Source organism: Peromyscus leucopus, chromosome 17 (assembly GCF_004664715.2).
Source record: "Peromyscus leucopus breed LL Stock chromosome 17, UCI_PerLeu_2.1, whole genome shotgun sequence".
NCBI classification, from domain to species: Eukaryota; Metazoa; Chordata; class Mammalia; order Rodentia; family Cricetidae; genus Peromyscus; species Peromyscus leucopus.
In genome coordinates, this window is record NC_051077.1 from 3,268,511 (window position 1) to 3,288,984 (window position 20,474).

Below are 20,474 nucleotides of genomic sequence, written 5' to 3' on the forward strand. Positions count from 1 at the left end.
ATATCTAAGACTCTCTACATACTGAGAATACGAGGATAATTCTACACGTAGGCTGTATTATTAGGACACTGTAGTATGCAAATCTCTTTCGCGAGAGTTACATATCGTGCTCTGGAGTAGAAGTTGTGTTCTCATATATGTTACAATGCATGAGAACGTGTTCTTTGGAATAGATCTTAGAACTCAGAGGCTCATCCTCTGCAGCGAGACACCTGTGCCTGTGCCTTCCAGGGGCGTGCTTGTGAGCAAGGAGCAGGAAACAGGAGGGGAAAGTTGCCTAGGATCTGGAGCGTAACCGATTCGGGCCAATGTGCTCTGCGTCCCCCAACAAGACACACACAGGGGAAACAATGACCTGCTGCTTTCAGGGCTGGCCAGGCTCTTCGCGGTGACTATGTTAATCACGCACGCTTTCGAGTCCATACGAGCGTCGGGTGACACCGCTCTGGCACAGGCGCACATTGGGAGCAGGCCGCCTCAGTTTGGTTCTTGGTGCGCTGGGGTTTGCCCCATCAGAGCACAGGAAGCACAGGCCCACCCATCGCATCCACCTCAGGTCTATGTGCCGGTTTTGCCACTCAAACGACAGGAGAGCCACCACCTGCCTTCTTCTACCCACCACTCTGGAGGCGTGAGTATGCGAGTCGGTCCTTCACCTGATGTGAGGGAACTCGAGTCCCGTTGTGCGCAATTTTGTCATGATTGGGTGTTGCGGTCACCCACGTGCCACTTTCGGCGGAGGAGACGCAACACAAGGCTTGCTCCAGTCCCCGCGAGTGTCTTCCTGGGCAGCTCGCCTTGGCATTGAGTCTAAAGCCATCTCGTTTCTGGTCATTTGTTGCTGAGGACTGGCATTTCCCCATAGCAAGAGGACGTCAGCTCAGGCGAGTGCGCCAGTCAGAGATCGCTAGCCTCACTCCGCAACGTTCTCCATCTTAGTGAGAGGTACTTGGTCGGCCTCCATTGGCACGACGCCTGTCTAGACTTGCTTCTTTGTCCTTGCTGGCCACGGCCTTCGACCGCGCGCGCCTGGACATTTTTGATATGTTGTGCCTTGCCTAATCACCCATTCGGCTCACACGGCAGCGTCCACGGCCCAGAGGAATGGGCCCAGGGCGTTCCTTCCCTGCCTGGCCTAGTGGCACCGGAATGAGATACATAGCCCCGACTGCACACGTGGGGTCGTTGTGCAGGCACTGGCTCTCCGGAAAGGACCTCGACTGTGCACTGGTCAACACCGAGAGCCGCTGAGTAGGCCTGCTTGGCTGCCCGTGCGCTTTACGCGTTGTGCAGCCCATGCGCCGTGAGGTGGAAGGTGCGCCTGCTGCCAGTCTCAATGAGACGTGCATGTCACAAGGCTTGGTCCGAAAGACTCGCGGCCAGTTCCGTGTCGCTCTGTCTCTCTTGCCTTGGAAGTCCGCTCCCGTTACTTCAGATGGAGGTACAAGCGGCGAGCTCACAAGTTAGTGGCCCTCCCGCTCTCTCATCAGCAGGCTTGGCTGCTCATTCCACCCACAAGGTAACTAAGTGGCCCTAGAGGTGCGTCGAGGTGCTCTTCTTTGTCTTTCACGCCAAAGCACGGTGGTTCTGTCTCGCTGTTGTAAGCTAGAAGGCGGCCTCTTTTTTACTTAGGTTAATAAAACATTTGTCGAGGGCTGCGAACGCGAGTATCGCACCCATCAAACAATGAAAAAGCGAACTACAATTGACTTCTGATATACTATTAGGCCCTTGGTCAGAGTACTCAAACACTCCATATCAAAAAAAAGAATAAGTCCGACCCGAGGACAAGATGCTCTCACAGAAGTGCTCTGGATCATAAGAGGCTCGCGCCTAACTCCCGTACGAGATCAAAGCACCGATGCCAAGCTGATATCTTCTCTGTATACCTGGCTCACTGTCAGTTTAATGCATGAAGCTTGCGAGCAAGGAGATCGTGCGGCCTCAACGCCCAAATAACATACACAGGCTCCTCCCTCCCGCAGGTTGCAGGCCTGTCACAAGAACTCTCACTAGACAGGTGCTAGCATTATGGTCTTGTCAGCCAAACGGCACAGATCGAGAGAACTCTAAAGTGTCAGAAGGGAGTCCTGCGAATTCACTCGCCTGAGCAGGCCTGTGAGACCAAAGCCGTACAGCGGTTGCCCCGGCATGGCCTGACCACAGGAGGCAAACGGTTGGACTTGGATTCGATGTTTGCGTGAGAGAACCATTTGACAAGCGTACCATTTGCGCCCTTGCTCGAGAGTTGGAGTTACGTCACTAGATACCAAGAGTGGATGGCCAAGAGACAAATGGAGTCTGGTGACTAGCGTTCATTTGAAAAGTATGGTGCGCTCAGTAGCCTCATAAGCTTGCTAGATGAGAATATGGTACATCTAATATGGGCGTAGCGACACACTCTTCCTGTTCCAACAGAGCCCATCTTGTGTCTTCGAGAGGCACATCAAGCCTCTGTGGACTACAAGACCCTTTCCAGCTGTGAGCACACTTGCCATGGCTTAGCCTGATGCCTGCCGACACTTGCAAAGAAATTGGCAGGAGGGACGCTTAACCCTTGGATGGCGTAGATAAGGACAAATCAGCGATATTGTGGGGTAAGAGAAGACTCTTAGTGCACCGTAGGCAAATGACTTGTCTTGTCTCGTTCCATGCTGGCACAAGCCTCAGTCTGAAGCAGTCCCTCAGAACCAGAACACACACACACACACATACACACACACACACACACACACACACACACACACACACGGTTCCCATCCAAGTAAGACAAATAGCAGGAGTCTGCAGGAGATCCACTTCGGGTAGGATGACTGCTGGAGCTAAGTCCAAGGACTCTAGGGAGAGGAACTTTGTTAAGGACGCTTGGGAACAACTTCCACACTATTTGACCAAAATCACAAACAAGATAAGGCTATCGCACAAGTCTGTCTATCTGACAAACATCCAGGATGCTAGCTAGACATGGCAACAGACACTGGAGATGTCTCCTTTCCTGCCCACAGAGCAGCAAGTTCAAAACGGACTGAACACTTAACCTAACACAACACGGCACCTGTGTCTCTCAGACAGGGCTGACGCTGTCTGCTCTGGAAATTCCTGGCAGGTACTAAGTGTAACAGGTCACATGCATCCCTTAAACCTGGTGTGTTCAGTAAGTATATTTTGAACATAACTAGATCTCTATTAGTGCTGTAGGATGGTCTGTATGTTAAATTGCTCTGATTGGTCAATAAATAAAACACTGATTGGCCAGTGGCTAGGCAGGAAGTATAGGCGGGACTAACAGAGAGGAGAAAAGAAAGAACAGGAAGGCAGAAGGAGTCACTGCCAGCCACCGCCATGACAAGCAGCATGCGAAGATGCCAGTAAGCCATGAGCCATGTGGCAAGGTATAGATTTATGGAAATGGATTAATTTAAGCTATAAGAACAGTTAGCAAGAAGCCTGCCACGGCCCTACAGTTTGTAAGCAATATAAGTCTCTGTGTTTACTTGGTTGGGTCTGAGCGGCTGTGGGACTGGCGGGTGACAGAGATTTGTCCTGACTGTGGGCAAGGCAGGAAAACTCTAGCTACATATGCAGCTCCCACACGTCCAGTATATTGCACTGAGGAAGAAACCTAGACAGATGGAGTTGTCTGTCTCCAATGCACTTATTTACCTGGTGAGGCGTGAGAGGCGGTGTGGCAAGGGCTTACTGCTGGTCCAGCCAAAGACCAGGGCCTTGATGGGCACAGGCAGGCATGTGTGCAACCAAGAGTAAAGGACACCACGACCCCAGGGAAAATACTTTATTTACTATTTCTGAAGTTTTCAGCATTTCTGTAACATGCACAGGTTAAATAAGTGTAAATAATAGAACAGAAAGCACAATTCTTTGAAAAGCCTTTATCAATTACTAGTACTTCATAGCCTATTGACAATCCCATAGAGTTTAAAATTTTAAGTTACACTTATTTACTTAACTTACTGTGTAAGTACATGTGTGTGCAGGGGGATACATGCATGTCACGGTACATGTGGGAGTCAGTTCTCTCTTCCACCATGTGGTTCCCAGGGATTGAACTCAGGCTGTCAGGCTTGGCAGTAGGTGCCTTAACCTGCTGGATCATATCACTGGTCTTCCTGAAGAATTTTAAATCTTAAAAAGAAGAGCATATTGCAGACCTTCAGAATTTAGTTATTTGTATATATAAATTTCTCTGAACAAAGGTTAACTACATGTCAGGAACCCACAAAGCCTGGAAGGATGCTTTTTTCTCCAGGTTTTCATTAGGTCAGTTTGGTTATATCCACCCTCAAAGATGTTCCAGTTTTCCCTTTAGAGACCTGTGTTGACAAGTCACTAATGACGTCATCTCACACAGTGAGGGTTGGCTTTGTGGAGACTGGCCTCCTGTTCCAATCCTCCACCTCCTCTGTGAGATCCCTGTTCAGCATCAGCAGTCCACCTCATTACGGGACACACACACACCTCAGAGCTGTTTCCTAAGTCAGGAGCATGTCCCGTGACCAGAGGCTGCCCCAACAGCATATCTGGGACATGCTTTCTGTGCATAGGCATCTGACCAGTCCCGAGTCCTGAAGTGGGCCCAGCATATCTGCTCCATGGCCGCGTTGAAGGCCGGGCAGCAAGGCACGCTTGTGACACCAAGTCTTGGCAAGTGTGAGGTAGGGTCAGCACAGTGATGTTCAAAGCTTGACACCAGAGGAGCAGACAGTATCCAGGTCCTCCATGCCTGTGCACACGAGTGGCTCTGGAGCACATAAACACCAGAAAAGCGGGCGGTGACACAGCACAGTGGCATGGTGCCGTCCCATGGTGCGGACGAGGAGCACGGAGGCTTGGGGTGTAGACTCTTTCAGATGACGTGTGTGTTTGCTTCCAAATGCATATGGCTATCCAAGGGCTGGACACTGGGCACCGAAGACATTATAGACAGGTGAAGGGAACCAGTGCATTTAATTTGTAAATCTAATTTATCACTCAAAAAGAAGTATTTCTCATGGAAAAATGTCCTTTTAAATATAATAAAATATATTAAAAAAATAAGAAACTTCTCAGGAGGCAGCATCCAGGCCTAATAATAACCTTATTAGAAGTAAAACAGGCCCACCAGCTTGTAAACAGTTTGGAATGAACCTGTTGGATTACATCCTGTGCCATCCCTGTGCAAATTGCAACAATGTCTTCTAGAGAAAATAAAAAAAATCTAGTATATCTAGAGATCTGAGAATTCAAAACTATCAATCTTGAATACCAAGATTAAAAGCAGTAGGCTCTCTGACAAGGCCATCTTCATCAGGGCACGTTTTTAACAGCTTGGACTTGTGTAAGAGATCCATCACTCTGCAGACACAGATGACATTTTGAAGCATAATTACAATGTGACTCCACAGCTTTGGAAACCGCTGGTGCTCACCTTGACATCATGAACTCAACAGCATGCTCTCAGCCCTGCCAACAGGTTCTATGTTGCTTTCTGTAAAGACCAGTCATGCAGGCGTCTCCTAAAGCAATAGCTCTGATGACACGTCCCTAGCATCCTGAGGAGCTTCTCCGTTTCTACACGTCAGCCGCTGCAGCCTTTAAGCGGAGTAAGGATTTGTTTCATGAATGGACGAGGAAGACTTCTGAAGTCAGCAACAAACGCACACAGCAAACAACCCAGTTGTCCTTTCAGGGTCCATCTTGTCTTACCCTCCATCTATCTGATTTTTCACTTAGAAAGGGCCACGTTTCCCACCCGTGACCACTGGTCTTGCATATTCTACAAAGTCATCTATAAGGACAGGCCAGGCTCCTAAAGGAAAACAAATAGAGTTTTAAGTAAGTCTTATCCCAGTATTTTTATATTAAAAATATTCTTTCCCCAATCCCAACATCTAAAGAACAATCCGAAGCTTGCATCTGATCAAATGACCTGCTGAAGTCGCTCAGTTCTTCTGTTCCAGGGAACAGGGTCGGTGAGTGGTAGGTATAATGGCCTTGAGACCACACTCTCACTGACTGGGCCTACAAGGTGGCCTCAGGTCTCAGCCAATTTATGGGAAGTTAGAACCTGCTGACTGGGAATGGAAACAATGGACCCACAGCTTCCCAGGGGCCAAGGAGCATTAATCCTTAGTCATGGGCATTCTTTCTCTGACTCCTTAACAGAGACTCCCAGATCTACCCAGTGCAGGGCACCACGGCTCCCAAGCTCCTCTGCCAGACAAGTTAGTTTTACCAGGGACAGTCATGGCCCCTGAAAACCAAGCTGTCTACATTCAACTCTCCCTTCTTTTACACACGAAACTTTCATTAGGCATCTGTTATGAACGGGGCACTGTGTTTAGTGTAGAGGACACAGAGATGAGGGGCAGTGCATGAACTGGATGCTGTCACTAACAGGGTAGTGGCCATAAGGCATGAGGAGTGAAGATGTCCTGGACAAAGTCCAGGCCAGTTACATTTGGAGGGGAGGCCAGCTACCCAGAACCAGGCCCCTCTCGGGGAGCAGTGCTACTGTATGGGAGGTCCTTAAATGTCTCTAATGTGGGGTTCTCTGGCATTAGGGGAAATATGGATAGACTCAGGATAACATCTCCAATCATCCTAACCAGGTTTTTTGTGGTTCTAGAAGCTGTCAAGGAAGTTAAGTCAGTATAGTGTTCTCATTCCTCTGGGTGGGTGGCCCTTCTGGGCCAGTGTCTGCCCCTCATTCTGGAGTAGTCCATTAGCATCCATAGGAGGTGTGAGCATCTCTGGTAACCCTGTGAAGTCCTACAACTTCTAGTACCTTCTTCATCGTAGTTAGACAAATCATCTGCAATCATGTTTCCAAAATCTAGGAGAAGGTTCCAAGTATCCCTTGGAATTGATCTTTTGTGATGCTCCTAATACATAAGAGAAAAACATCCACCAGGTTAAGGTTCAGATCTCAGCTCCCCGATACTCTAGTGGTCAGGGCACACTGCATGAGCAAGTGATCTTCCTTAGGGTGATGAGGAAGGAGTACAGATCCACAACTATCACCGGTGAAAGTAATAGTCCTTTATAGCGATGGTATGTGCTATGTGCCATAAGTACAAATAAAGAGTACTGACTTATTAAAAGGTTTTAAATACTAAAATTATACATTCCTGTCTAAATGTCTTCCCTTCCCACTTCCCTAAGCCTGTCCAGAAATGATGCAGGACAATATGGAGTTCTATTTCTATTTACCTTATTTCCTCACATTTGTACTTCTATATATCAAGTATTCCTTGCGTGGGATGAGATAATTATCTAAAAATATCTGTTACTCAGTATTCCAGTGACATCAAAAACATGGAGACTATACGATGTCTGTACCACAGAAGGCACGTTCTGAGGCCAAGCTGGGCCTCCGCGGCTCCTGTCTCAGCTGGCTCTCTCCTCATCACCGACAGAAGCACTCATCCCCTTGAACTTACTACTGTCACACCAGCTTTTACATGCCAGTGCATGCATGTAACATAAACAGCTTCTATGCCCGTTATGTGTGTATGCTATCTTTAAATTTTTTCACATTTACCTAATTCTATGCATGACCGTAGATTAAAGGACAACCTGTGGGGGGAAGTCAGTGCTCTCCATCCACTTTTTGGGTTCTGGGGATCAAACTCTGGTCATCAGACTTGGGGGAAGCCACTCCTACCAGCTGAACCACCTTGCCAGGCCTTGTCTTGTATCTTTCTTTTTTTGAAGCCTGTTTATTTATTGACTTTATTCTTTCAGAACTTCATATCGTATATTAAAACACCAACTGCTGGATTGTCAGCTGTTTTTACAGTTTGTTCCCCCACCAACACTCGGTCTGAAGAGTAGCCAGCTGACATGTCAGTTTAATCACGCTGCTCTGTCTTCTGCTCTATTGGGTATATATTCTCATCGTCTTCATCAGTCTTCCTATCAGCGGCACTGTGTGGATTCTAGCATTCTGCTGACCTCACGGTGTGGTAGCACCTTCTTACTTCTGCACACATGGCTGTGGAGTTCTCTGGACAACGTCTTGTAGTATGGGTAGAACCCAAAGACAAGAACCTGGTGAAATAGCCAGTAATCCTAGCTACTTAGAAGGACAGACAGGCCGGGCGCACGCCTTTAATCCCAGCACTCGGGAGGCAGAGGCAGGCAGATCTCTGTGAGTTCGAGGCCAGCCTGGACTACCAAGTGAGTCGCAGGAAAGGCGCAAAGCTACACAGAGAAACCCTGTCTCGAAAACAAAACAAAACAAAACCCAAAAAACAAACAAACAAACGACAGACAGGAAGATCCCCAGTTCAAGGCCTGCTTCAACTCAGCAAGACCATGCCTCAAACCCAAAGTGAACCGGGGATGTTGTTCAGTTGTAGGGCACCTGTCTAGCCTGTAGGAGGATGCAGGTTCCATCCCAAGTACCACAAAATGAGTCAAGGAGGAACTGGGTGTTGCTTTATCAACCACCGAACATTCTATAAGAAACATGACACATGATGGGATGAGCCCCTTGACACAAAGACCTTCCCAGGCCACTAAGACAGTGCTTGCCCTCCATAGGCTATGCTCTTGAATGCTATCACTAGATAAAGAAACCGAGGCACATAGAAGCAATATGCCCACCATCCCCAGTCTTGCCCATGGCAGAGCAGATGCATGCCAGCTGGGGGTCACGAATAGAGAAGAGGAGGGGTGCACCAGCCTGGCCACGGGGTGGGAAGCATGACCTTCTTTCACGGTTGTGACAGTGTAGAAGGTCTGAGTATCTCTGCTATCACCGGGACCATCTTTTTGTGCATCCAGGACATGCCCTTGCACCCCACTTTCTTCTAATAGCTCACAGCTAAACTGGCTGTCCCTACAAGACAGGGTTCAGTACAGCCACGATGCCTTCTTCATGGCACCCCATAAAACCCTCCTGCTCATCTTGTGTGTGGCAGAATAGATTTTAAAGGTGTCAGATTACAGACACATATGATGGCCAGGGTACCTCTAGGCAATAAGATCTGGTCCACACTCTAGAGTCCAGAGCAGTGTGCAGCGAGTGTGATCCTGGTACTTTATGAAGTTCCCCAGTAGCAATGAAGAGCTACTGAGTTGAGGAAGTTCTCAGAGGAGACGGCAGGTTGGGAGCTGCTGAGATCAGCTGTAAGATGATCGACAACATTCTAGAAAAAGTAGCTGTGTAGAGAACAGCCTGGGAGCAGCTCCCATGTGTAGATGGCTCTACTGTTATGCTGTGGTATTCTGCAAGTGGCTAACCGTGCAGCCTCTTGCCTAATACCTGAGTGCCTTTGTAGTCCTAATTAAGACAGATGACTACATTCAGTCTCAGCATCCATCCATCCATCCACCTACCTACCTACCTACCTACCTACCTACCTACCTATCTATCTATTTATTTATTTATGGTTTTTTTGAGACAGAATCTCACTATGTAGCCCAGGCTAGCCTGGAGCTCACTATGTAGACCAAGCTGGCCTTGAACTCACAGAGGTCCACCTGCCTTACCTTCCTGAGTGCTGGGATTAAAGATGTGTGCCCCTATGCAGGGCCTAAACCTTAGCATTTTAAATATGAAAAGCTTTCTCTTGATTGGGCACACAAGGCAAGAAACAGTCACTTACCAACAGAAATGTGTTCCAAAGATCTAAAAATTTAAACCTTCCAGACAATACTAACTTCCAATACGCAACAGCCATTTCTAAATCTGTCAGAGAGAGATGGGAGTTGGGGAGAGAGAGGGGGAGTAGGAGGGAAGGATAGAGAGAGAAAGAGAGAGGGTAATTAATAAATCTCAGTCTTTTTTCCTATGGAATAAAATAATTACTTGGCAATCTTACCCAATCTCTACACAGTGTTTCTGGAAATGACATGTCATCTCACATTATGAGTCTGAGGAGATTTCTTAGGAAGCACTGGTGTATTATTTGGACATGCAAGTAGTTGTCCCCAATTAACCAATTTTGGAGACTTGCATTCCATGTGTATCAGACTTACTGTGCCTGATCCAGTCTATTATTACTATTAGTGTAGATATCATTTATTCAGAAAGTAGGTCACTGCCATTTCCAAGTGATAAGCTGAAAATTAAAGGACTCATTTGGAAGGGAGGGATCAGTTCTCGCCAGGAGACCTGCCTCAGGGTTGTGTAAACTACGACTGAGCCAGCTGTCTTAGAACGACCTGATTCACAAGCAAACTGGACAGTCTAAGGACTCTGAATCCCTCATGGCACAGCTAAGACAAATGTCTACACACTGAGAAAACTATTTTCACTACTACAAAGATACTCAAAATTTAGGTTATTTATCAATCAAAGCCAATATCCTCTCCCTCAACTTGAAGACAGTGAGTACTTTACCATTCTTAAACAAATCTACACTGCAAGGTTTGTCTTAAAGCTGCGTATTTAATGGAACATGGATACTGGGTTTTAAGGAGGCTCTGGAACAGAATCTCCAGCCTGAGTTTTCGGGAACAGCCGTCTACTCCCGCTCACTGCAAATGTTTTAGTACTTCTTTTTATATGCTAGACACAGCAAGCCTACCTCTAAGCCTGACTATTTTAATCATGATGAATACTGCTCGCCACAGGCAATAAAAGGATAGCTATGCTGAAATAGTCTCCTGATTACATTTCTGCATGTATGTCAGATAAAGCAATGTGAAAAGCAGACCAACAACTATATTAAGGGAACAGATTAGTTTAAATGCGAAACCCCTCAAAGAAGCACTTTTCAAGACTTTCTCCTAAATCTGGCTTGATCCCACTTGGACAGAAATTATTGGTGTCAGTGCTGCAGTTTGAGACTTCAGGGCGGATCGGCTCATCACTACTATTCCTGATAAACTAGAGATGAATGGATAGTGACCAACACTGGATAGGATGATTCCCAGGGGCTTACAGAGAATGCTGCAGGCCTGATCCGTCCTAAGCACCCTGGAGTCTCCATGGAAAGGAGAGCGTCAGAGTCCAACCATGGTGTGTGGAGGGCTTGCTAGGCCTTACCTATGGGACCCGCAGTGTAAGGCTAAGACGATTAGTCTTGTCCTGCTTATAAGTCTACATCCTTATCCCTGAGGAAGAACATTAAGTGAGATCTATATTCAACTCATCTTAATGATGTAAAGCGCTCACACTGGGAAATGGAGAAGAACCTGAGGAGGAAAGAAAAATAAAGTTTTATGGCATACTTTATAATCTAGTTGAGTCTGGGTTAGTTTGGGTCCTAGAACCCCTTCTTGTAAAGTACCTCATCTGGATGTGCATGAGTTACATGACTATAAAGTGAATGTACAAATTTCCAACATTAATATTCCTAAGTAAAAAATGTCACTCTATCCAAGTGAGCTTGGGCCATCTGTAAAACAGTAACTACAAAACTCCCCAGCAGTAAACCTTGACACTGAATCAGGGGCCACAGTCACTTTGGAATGACAATGTTTGGCATCAATTTCTTTTCACGAACCTCTGAAAAGCCCATCTGTCGATTAAGAAAATGCTAGAAGGCAAGGCTAGTTAGAATGATGTGTGTGGTGCTCCACTAGACAAACCTCCTGTGTTAAGGAAAACAACAGCTAGTGAGGATGAAGCTTCATTTCCTCAATAATCAAGATTCTCAAAGCTAGCTGACTTCAAACGGGAGCCAGCATAAACATCACTCAAGTGTCTGTATTAAAACAAAGTGCCAAGCTGAGGTGCAGCTCAGTGGTTGAGTACTCACCCTAGCATGTGTGAGGCTCTGAGTCTAAACACAGGAGCAAGCACATGTGTGCTCAGGCATCCATGTGTACACATACACATATGTGTTGCTTAGGTCACCAGTCTGCTGAGTACAGAATGAACAATGACATCACATGAAAACACTGCATCTGGGTGCAGCAGCAGGAAGATCACTTGAGTCCGGGACTTTGGGGCCGGTATGCATAACTTCAGAAGCCTGGTCTCAAAAAACACCAATGCTGTACACACGATATCGGCACGCACAGCCACGAAAACACAGTGAAGAAGAGAACCAGGCTCTCTCGACGCCACACCCCAGCGCAAGATGCGCCTCTTCTAGGAAGTGCAGAGCCGCCCCTGCCAACCTCGCCTGCTTGTGCTGATTCTTCGGCAGACAGACCACACAAGTGTGCTCTGGAAAGGCTAGACTGACTGGTCTGCTTCTGATGTACAGCCGATAAAGTGATGCACTTCTCACTGCTTTTGACAAGGCCCTCAAAAAGACTTCCTCAGACAATGTGTGTCTATTTGATGTGTTCACACTCTCTAGTCATTCTCTTGAAGAGGTTTTATATTTTTTAACACAATTTTATTTTCTTTCCGTTTGTAAAAGCAAAGCAGCAAACTCAGTAACTGTGGGCTTCCTGGTGAACGACTCCAGCAAACAACTCAGTGTTCTCAGAAGTACGTAAGCCAGCCCTCTGTCCTCAGTAAAGGACTCATTACACTTGCGGTCACTTTTCCTGAATTCTACTGTCTCAGGCTACGGAAATTAATAAAAAAGAGGAGGCCAAACATGCCAGGCCTGTATCTTAAAACTTTCAGAAGCCTCCTTACCCTATAATGAACTTGAATGAAATATTCACAAATAAAGAAAATAAATTTTATCATATTAATTCTTCATTTTTGCAGTGCTGGAGATGGAACTGGCGGCCTTACACATGCTCGGCAAGTACACTACACTGAATTGCAACCCTCTGCCTTAACTCTATGGTTCAAAGTGGGCAGTGATTTTAGATTCCAATTTGTAAGTGCTTCAGATAGACTAGGAAATTAAAATTCATATGGACTATGAACACACTGGGTAGACGTGATGCTATAGGAACAGCTGCCTGCTGTTAAAAACGCCCATGGGAGGCACATGGGAAGGAAGTAAAATCTATGCAGCCCAGCCGTTAGCTGACATGCCCCATACAGAACACCGGTCAGCCAGGCGACAGAGGGGCTGTCTGAGTACTGCCTGAATCCTTGACCCAAAGGATTAGGAGCTCTAGACAATGATAATTTGAAGCCACGAAGTTTTGAGGTGTCTTTTTATATGGTGATAACTAACACAAACAATGTATTTGTGGGTTGGTTAACCCAAACAGAATCTGTAGCTCTTTCTCCTTTTTTTAATCAAAAATATTTTTTGGAGGCAAGGCCTCAATATGCAGCCCTGGTTGGCCTGGAACTCACTCTGTAGATCAGGCTGGCCTCGAACTCACAGAGATCAGCCTGCGTCTGCCTCCCGAGTGCTGGAACTAAAGGCGTGCGCCACCATGCCAGGCTGAATTTGCACTTGTTGTTCTCAAGGACACTGAAACTGTAGTCCTGCAGGAAACCCAACACAAGGGCCTACAGGGAATGCCCGAGACTGTACCGTATGTTCAAATTAAAATGACACGTGAAAGTTTAAATGAAATGCTAACTTTAAAAAAGTTTTACTTCGTTAAACAGAAGGAATCTGCTGAGACTGCAGAGTAACAGCAAATATAAACGATTTCTTTCATTTCCCTTTGACATTTTGAGACAGGGTCTTGCTATACGAAGCTTGGGTCATTCCTGCTGTGCAGCCATCCACCTGCCTCCCAACTACCCAGATCACACGCGCACATGGCCATGCCCAGCTTCAAGAGTTTGCTCTAATAGTATGCTAAGTTACAGAACAGAAGGAATGGAAAAACCAGATAAACCAGTGCCAACATCTACCGAAGCCCAGGCATCCTTTCCTCGTGACCACTAACTTCAGGGATTGCGGTTACTTACAAACCTGGATCAGACTAATGCTCATTCTGAAAAACAAAACTAGACAAGCCTCTAAGAATGCAACTGCTCAGAAGTAAGGCATCACCTACTTTACAGCTGAGGATGGCAACAGCAGCCTGACTGTACACACTACTCCAGTGGTGCGAAGCCATGTGGGTGGGCGGGACTTCCTGTGCAGACTGAACTTGGCCAGGGAAGTTGGGTTCAGGAAGAAGAGCAGATGAACAGCACAGCAGAATCAATCCAGCTCCAAACACAAGCTGATCCTTGAGGGGCCACTGAACCTCCCCTTAACCACTGAGCGGTGCCTCTCTCCAGCCCCTAACATCTTCCCACAGACATCCTGAAGCCTGAGGGAGCCCAGCCCCAGCCTTCCATTAAGTCCTGTGGATTCTGATGATACTTAATGGATGGTCAGGGTCCAAATGAAAACAGACCTTCAATGTAACAGCTAAATCCTCTTACTCTCTTAGGAGATGGGGGAGGAGAGAGGAAGACAGAAAAGCCAGGAGCTTTAGTCCCAAAAGTAAAAACCCAGCTCCTAAAAGTAAGGATGCTAGAGAGTGGCTACACACCTTTAACGCCAGCAGTCAAGAGGCAGAGGCAGGCAGATGTTTGAGGCTGAGGCTAGCTTGGGCTACATAGTAAGACTTTATCTAAAAAAGTCTGGAGACATAACAGGTCAGTGGTAAAGCCCATGTTTAGCATGTGTGAGGTCCTATATTCAAACGCTACTATTGGAAAAGACTCCCTTAAACATTATGATACAAGTGATTAGAGACAGAAAGCTACCCAAGCTACCAGTATACATCATATCCACAGAGTGGGTAAAAAGTGTAGCTTTCAACTTCAAAATAAGCAAAAGAGCATTAAGAAATAAAACACCATAAACCACATTTTAAAGATTAGGTTAAGGGACCGTTTTCCTTTTTTAAATGACATTTTGACACAAGCTAGAGTCATCTGTGAAGAGGAAACCTCAACTGTGGGACGTTTTCTTGGGTGATGGTTGATGTGGGAGGGCCCAGCTCACTGTGGGTGCCAAGCAACCAGGGTAAACAAACTGAGCAGGCCAGGGGGAGCCAGCCAGTCGGCTGCAAGCCTCCGCCGCTGGGTTAGCTCTGACTTCTCGGGGGATGTTGGACTACGAGCTGTAAGATGAAGCAGACTTTCCTCCAAGGTGCTTTTGGTCATGGTGTTTTATCGCAGCAACAGAAACCCGAACTCAACCAGGGACAGAACTCAAGAACTAGAAACACAGGGGAATGGTCCCAGAGCTCTCAGGAGAAAGAGTTCCTGAGCAAATTAGTTCAGGTCCAAAGGACTTGAGAGAAAGGACACGCTGACAGGAGATCGTCAGTCTCTGTGAAGACCAAAATTAAAGGGGCCGGGCAGCAGACAGAAAGGATTAATTCAACACTATGTTTGCAGGGAGGAGGGCCTGGGGGAGTGGTCAGCAGCTCCTCCCTGGAAGAGCAACCACTAACATGTAACCTACCGATTCTATTGTCACCTCACGCCCTTGCCTCTAAGCACAGGAAGGGACGTGCACCCACAGTACGGAGACGCTTGGCTGAAAATTGTAGCCATACTCTGCAATCCAAAACCAGAATTCAGAATGTTAGCGTACGACCACCGAGGAGGCTCGCTCAGCTTGTAGAGGGGCTTGCTACGCCAGACTGGATCCCTGGAACCCACGTAAGGGTGCAAGAGAAAACTGACTCCACAAAGTTGTCTTCTGACCTCCATGGGGAGGTCATATCACATGCCATATCACACACATGCACATATACCCACAATAATAAATAAAAATTACAAAAAAATGCTGGGTGGTAGTGGTGCACACCCAGCACTCCGGAGGCAGAGCCAGGTGGATCTCTGTGAGTTCAAGGCCAGCCTGGTCTACAGAGTGAGATCCAGAACAGGCATCAAAACTACATGAAGAAACTCTGTCTTGAAAAACAAAAACAAAAACAAACAACACCCAAAAATCCCCCCAAACAAATGAACAAACAAAACCCCACCACCAACAAAAACAAAAAACAAAAACATGAACACTGGTCTAGATGTCTGAATGGCAGGGATGACAGGGACCATGAGCACAGGCTGAGGAGGACTAGTTGGTATGATGCTTGCTGCCCTGGTCTTATTCCTCACAGCCAAATGCACCATTAGGGTGGCTGTTTTTCTGGCCCAGATTTGTACTTTGTACCAACACCACTAGGAACACCCAAAGTTCTAATGTCACCAATGCCTGGGGCTCCAGACATAATTGTTTCAAGGACCCTTGGCCTCGTCACTCAATCTACAGAAAGGCTTTGCAAGAGCTTTCCTGGGCATGGATTGGCTGGCCACAGGTCACCCAGCAGAAGAGCTTTCCTGGGCATGGACTGGCTGGCCATAGGTCACCCAGCAGAAGAACTTGTACCATCTGGCTCGTTCCTTTTTCTTAGATAAACAAAGGTTGGTCTCTAAAATGGGGTAGAGAGGCTGCAGAAATGACTCAATGATGACAAGTACTGACAATTACAAGTCTCAGCACACACATGGTGGCTAATAACGTCTGCAACTCCAGTTCCAAGGGGAGACAACACCTTCACCTGGGCACTGCACCGATGTGGTGCACATATGTACACGCAGGCAAATCATCCAAACATATAAAAAGCAAGGGCAGACTATAGGAACCTGCTGCCTCCTGTCTGCCCAGGACCCGTGATGCACAGTGGACTCTGCTCTGCTCCCTCCGTGTATACTGAGCCCAAGAACCAGATCCTGCAGTGACGAGGTCGGGACGCAGGCCACACCTGACCACAAGTGAGTCCGCCTCGGCCACCTCTGCCAAGCGCTCCACCTGGAACGGCCTCATGTCCCAACCGTTTTCCTTCTTCTCTGAGGTTTTCATGCTGGAGACGGAAACCAGCTCTGTGTGCAGGCCGAAACTGCCAACTTCCATGGCACCATGCCCCTTTATCGTCCAAACATATCTTTTTTTAAAAATTTATTTTATGTGCATTGGTGTGAAGGTGTCAGATCTCCTGGAACTGGAGTTACAGACAGTTGTGAACTTCCATGTGGGTGTTGAGAATTGAACCCGGGTCCTGTGGAAGAGCAGCCAGTGCTCTTAACCACTGACCCATCTCCCCAGCCCCCTAAATATACCTTCTAATTTTCCTGTTAATCATCATTTAAAAGACCACGTAAGACCCATACCTCAAATTTGTAAGAGGCTTTATGTATATTTACATATTCCAGGCAAGTAATCACAGGTTGATACGGATTATTCTTAGGAAGAAATGAACATGAAATAAGTCAGTACTCAGATGCAGAACTAAATAAAACCCCCAAGTAAACCAAAACCTCACACTGAAATTTTCAGTTAAAAGCTTCCCAGATGTGTACATCTGTCGTAAAGCAGAAGCGGAATTAATTGTACAACTCTGAAAGGAATTGTGATGCAGCTTGCTGTATGGTAGAGCTGTTTCAGGGCTTGGCCGGCAAAACCACCAAGCAGAGAACAAGTCCCAAACATTCAGACTGTCCGCTGATTGACAGCCACAGAGATAACTCGAAATGCAAACCAGTTCACACTTTAAGTTTACAATATTTAAATTCAGAAGCCAAGACACTATCAGTTGACATTTCCAGTTACATGAAGACTAAGTGGAACACAGAGGCTGAAACAGAGACAGCATGGTCACAGCTTCTGCTGGAGTCACAGACTGTCCACTCACAACGTGACTCAGATCTGGCACCTTGCAAACCTGGAGTTCATACTCACCTAAACCCTTCTGCCCAGGGTTCTTGGCGAAGGTAAAGGTGAACTGGTAGAAGTCTTTAAACTTGGCTGGGTCCTTAAGCTCTTGCTCCAGCTTGGGAAGAAGAGCTTTCAGTTTCTCCGTGCTATCACACCTGCAACAACAGAGAAAGGATTGCGGCGGTCCCTCCTGCTTCACAGGAGCCCCACCTCCCGGGTCCCTGCCAGTGCTGAGTGCAGTGCCCTCTGAGACCCTACAGCTACTGAGCGAGCTGTCGGGCACTGAGGCCTCTGGCTGTGCACGCTGCACGTGGGAAAGGAAGGCACACGCTGTTTGTGTGTGTGTTGAGACAGGGTCTCTCTGTGTACCCCTGGCTGTCCTGGAACTCACTCTGTAGACCAGGCTGGCCTCGAACTCAGAGATCTGCCTGCTCCTGCCTCCCGAGTGCTGGGATTAAAGGCGTGCGTCACCATGCCCAGGCTGTATTGCTTTGGAAATTGATTTTCCTTTACAAAAGGCAATCCCCTTTAAAGACAGTCATGGGCCTGGGCTGGGCTGTGGCTTAGCAGTCGAGTGCCTGCCTGCTCTATGTGGGCTTGGATTCCATCCCCAGCTCTGTAAAACAGAACAGACAAAAAGCCCCTCACACAAACAACCCCCAAACCTCAGAGAAAGTATCGACTGTTCTTTGAGGCATACATGTGGAGCAGTGAAACAAATGGGTCTTTTTTGCTTCAACTGTACAACGGGGAACAGTAAGAACAATACGAAACCACTTATCCCGGGTAGGCCAAACCAAGGGAAACAAGCTGGAGACACTCGGACAGCCCCAGACCATCCACTAGTCCACATCTTTATGGGATGTGGACGTGGTACTAATGTAGGGGACTCCTGCTGGTGAACAAGGGCCCCAGGCACCACCTCCAGGTAACACACCTGGGCAGCAGGCAACCAGGTCCACAGAGACCGAGGACTTCCCCTCCCCAGAGAGGCGGGGCCCACTCCCTTGTTCTTCTGTCTATCTCTACCACCCTGACAGCACTGTATATCTCGGAGCTTGATGTAAACGTGAAATCAAGCTATTTTGTGCTTGGTCTTTTGGCCCACATTACGTGTGTGAGGTTCATCCTGTGGCATATGCAGATACAACTCAGTCATTACCTTTGTCATAGGAATTACGTGTGTGTGTGTGTGTGTGTGTGTGTGTGTGTGTGTGTGTGTGAGAGAGAGAGAGAGAGAGAGAGAGAGAGATTCATAGAACATACTGACAGTGATTATGTTGGCTTTTGTAGTTTTCTTATCACAAGTAATGCTGTTAGCATTTCTATACACACAGCCTGAGCACACATGAACACACATCTCACCAGGCATGTGTCACTGGGAGCAGCAGCTCTTGGGTCTGGGTCAGTGCACCTTTGATGTGGTAACAATGTGAGATCCACACACCATTGTCTCCCCAGGCCTATCTCATTGCCTGCTGCTGGGTCTTATTTCAGCCAACCTCCAGGCTCCATCTCCCTGTACCCAAGCTTCCATGATGAAGGAGACCTCACTTCTGATAGTCTCACTGGCCCCTGGGACGCCTTTCAGGATGTGCCTGTTCACACCTCTCACTTGTTTTCCAAGCAGGCTCTCATCATCTGTCAGATTCTTTAAGAGCTCTGCCAGCAGGCTGTTTTAAAACCCTCTCACCTAGAATATACAGTGTCTCTTTGCTTTGTTTTTGTATGATGGAACGTTTTTACTTATTTATTTTTAGCACAAACTCTTTAAAGAAGTCCTTACTTTATCATGTTTATTTGGTGACATTGTAAAACTTACCTTTTTGCATGATCACAAAGTTATTTTCTGCATGATTTATCAGAGATTAAATGTTTTAGCATTGAAAACTCAATCCATTTGAAACTGATTTTCATATATGTTTTAACAGGGATCAAAATTAAACAGACTTAGAAATCATCTTCCTTTTATGAAGCTCTCCAGTAGAGATTGTTGAAAATATGGGATTTCTTTTCATTAAAAGTTTGTAAATTTTAAATTACGGAGTCTGGTGAAATGGATGAGAACATCCCCCACAGGCTCACATGTTTGAACACCTGGTTCCCAGTTGGTGAAGCTGTTTGGGAAGGATTGAGGGTGTGGCCTCGGAGGAGGCGTGTCACTGGGGGTGGGCTCTGAGGTTTCAAAAGACTCTCACCATTCCCTCTCTCTGCCTCCAACTTTGCTGATCAAGATGTGAGTGAGCAAGCCCTCAGCTGTACCTGCCACCATGGGCTCCAACCCCCTGAATCTAGGCCACAAATTAAATGCTTTCTTTTATAAGTTGTCTTGGTCATGGCATTTTTAAAAGTAAGATGCAGGTTTGATTAAGAGTTACAAATTGTGGGCTGGAGAGATGGGTCAGAGGTTAAGAGCACTGGCTGCTCTTCCAGAGCTCCTGAGTTCAATTCCCAGCAACCACATGGTGGCTCACAACCATCTGTAATGAGATCTGGTGCCCTCTTCTGGCCTGCAAGCATACATGCAGGCAGAACACTGGATACATAATAAATAATTAAAAAAAAAAAAAAGAGCTGGGCGGTGGTGGCACACACCTTTAATCCCAGCACTCTGGAAGCAGAGGCAGAGGGATCTCTGTGAGTTCGAGGCCAGCCTGGGCTATGGAGTGAGTTCCAGGAAAGGCTCCAAAGCTACACAGAGAAACCCTGTCTCAGAAAAACAAAACAACAACAACAACAACAAATGAGGCTGAGCACACTAGGCAGCACCCTCCAGGGCCTGTGCGTCAGTCCCGCCTCCAGGGCCTGTGCGTCAGTCCCGCCTCCAGGGCCGCCCTGCTCGAGTTGCTGCCCTGACTTCCCTCGGTGATGCACGGTCACCTGACAGTGTAAGAGGAAGCTCTTTCCTCCCCAAGCTGCTTTTGGTCATGGTGTTTGCTCACCGCAGGAGAGAGCCTAACTACGACAGGTAACTTTCTGAAC

General features: G+C 47.0%; 1 protein-coding gene across 5 annotated transcripts in view; it reads right to left on the minus strand.

The window, feature by feature from the left end:
- Positions 1-3,778: 3,778 nt before the first annotated feature.
- Positions 3,779-20,474, minus strand: part of Dcun1d2 (defective in cullin neddylation 1 domain containing 2) — a 30,622-nt gene continuing 13,926 nt past the window's right edge. For 2 of the 5 annotated variants that reach the window (XM_028881263.2, XM_028881264.2), the window contains 4 exons: positions 17,517-17,647; positions 9,612-9,694; positions 6,785-6,881; positions 3,779-5,806 (listed from right to left, as the gene is read on the minus strand). In XM_028881263.2, coding sequence (XP_028737096.1) covers positions 5,727-5,806; positions 6,785-6,881; positions 9,612-9,694; positions 17,517-17,647 — 391 coding nt within the window. In that variant the 3' untranslated portion in view covers positions 3,779-5,726. The remainder of the gene's footprint in view (positions 5,807-6,784; positions 6,882-9,611; positions 9,695-17,516; positions 17,648-20,474) is intronic. The other 3 variants (XM_028881265.2, XM_037211602.1, XM_028881266.2) reach the window with 3 other exon arrangements.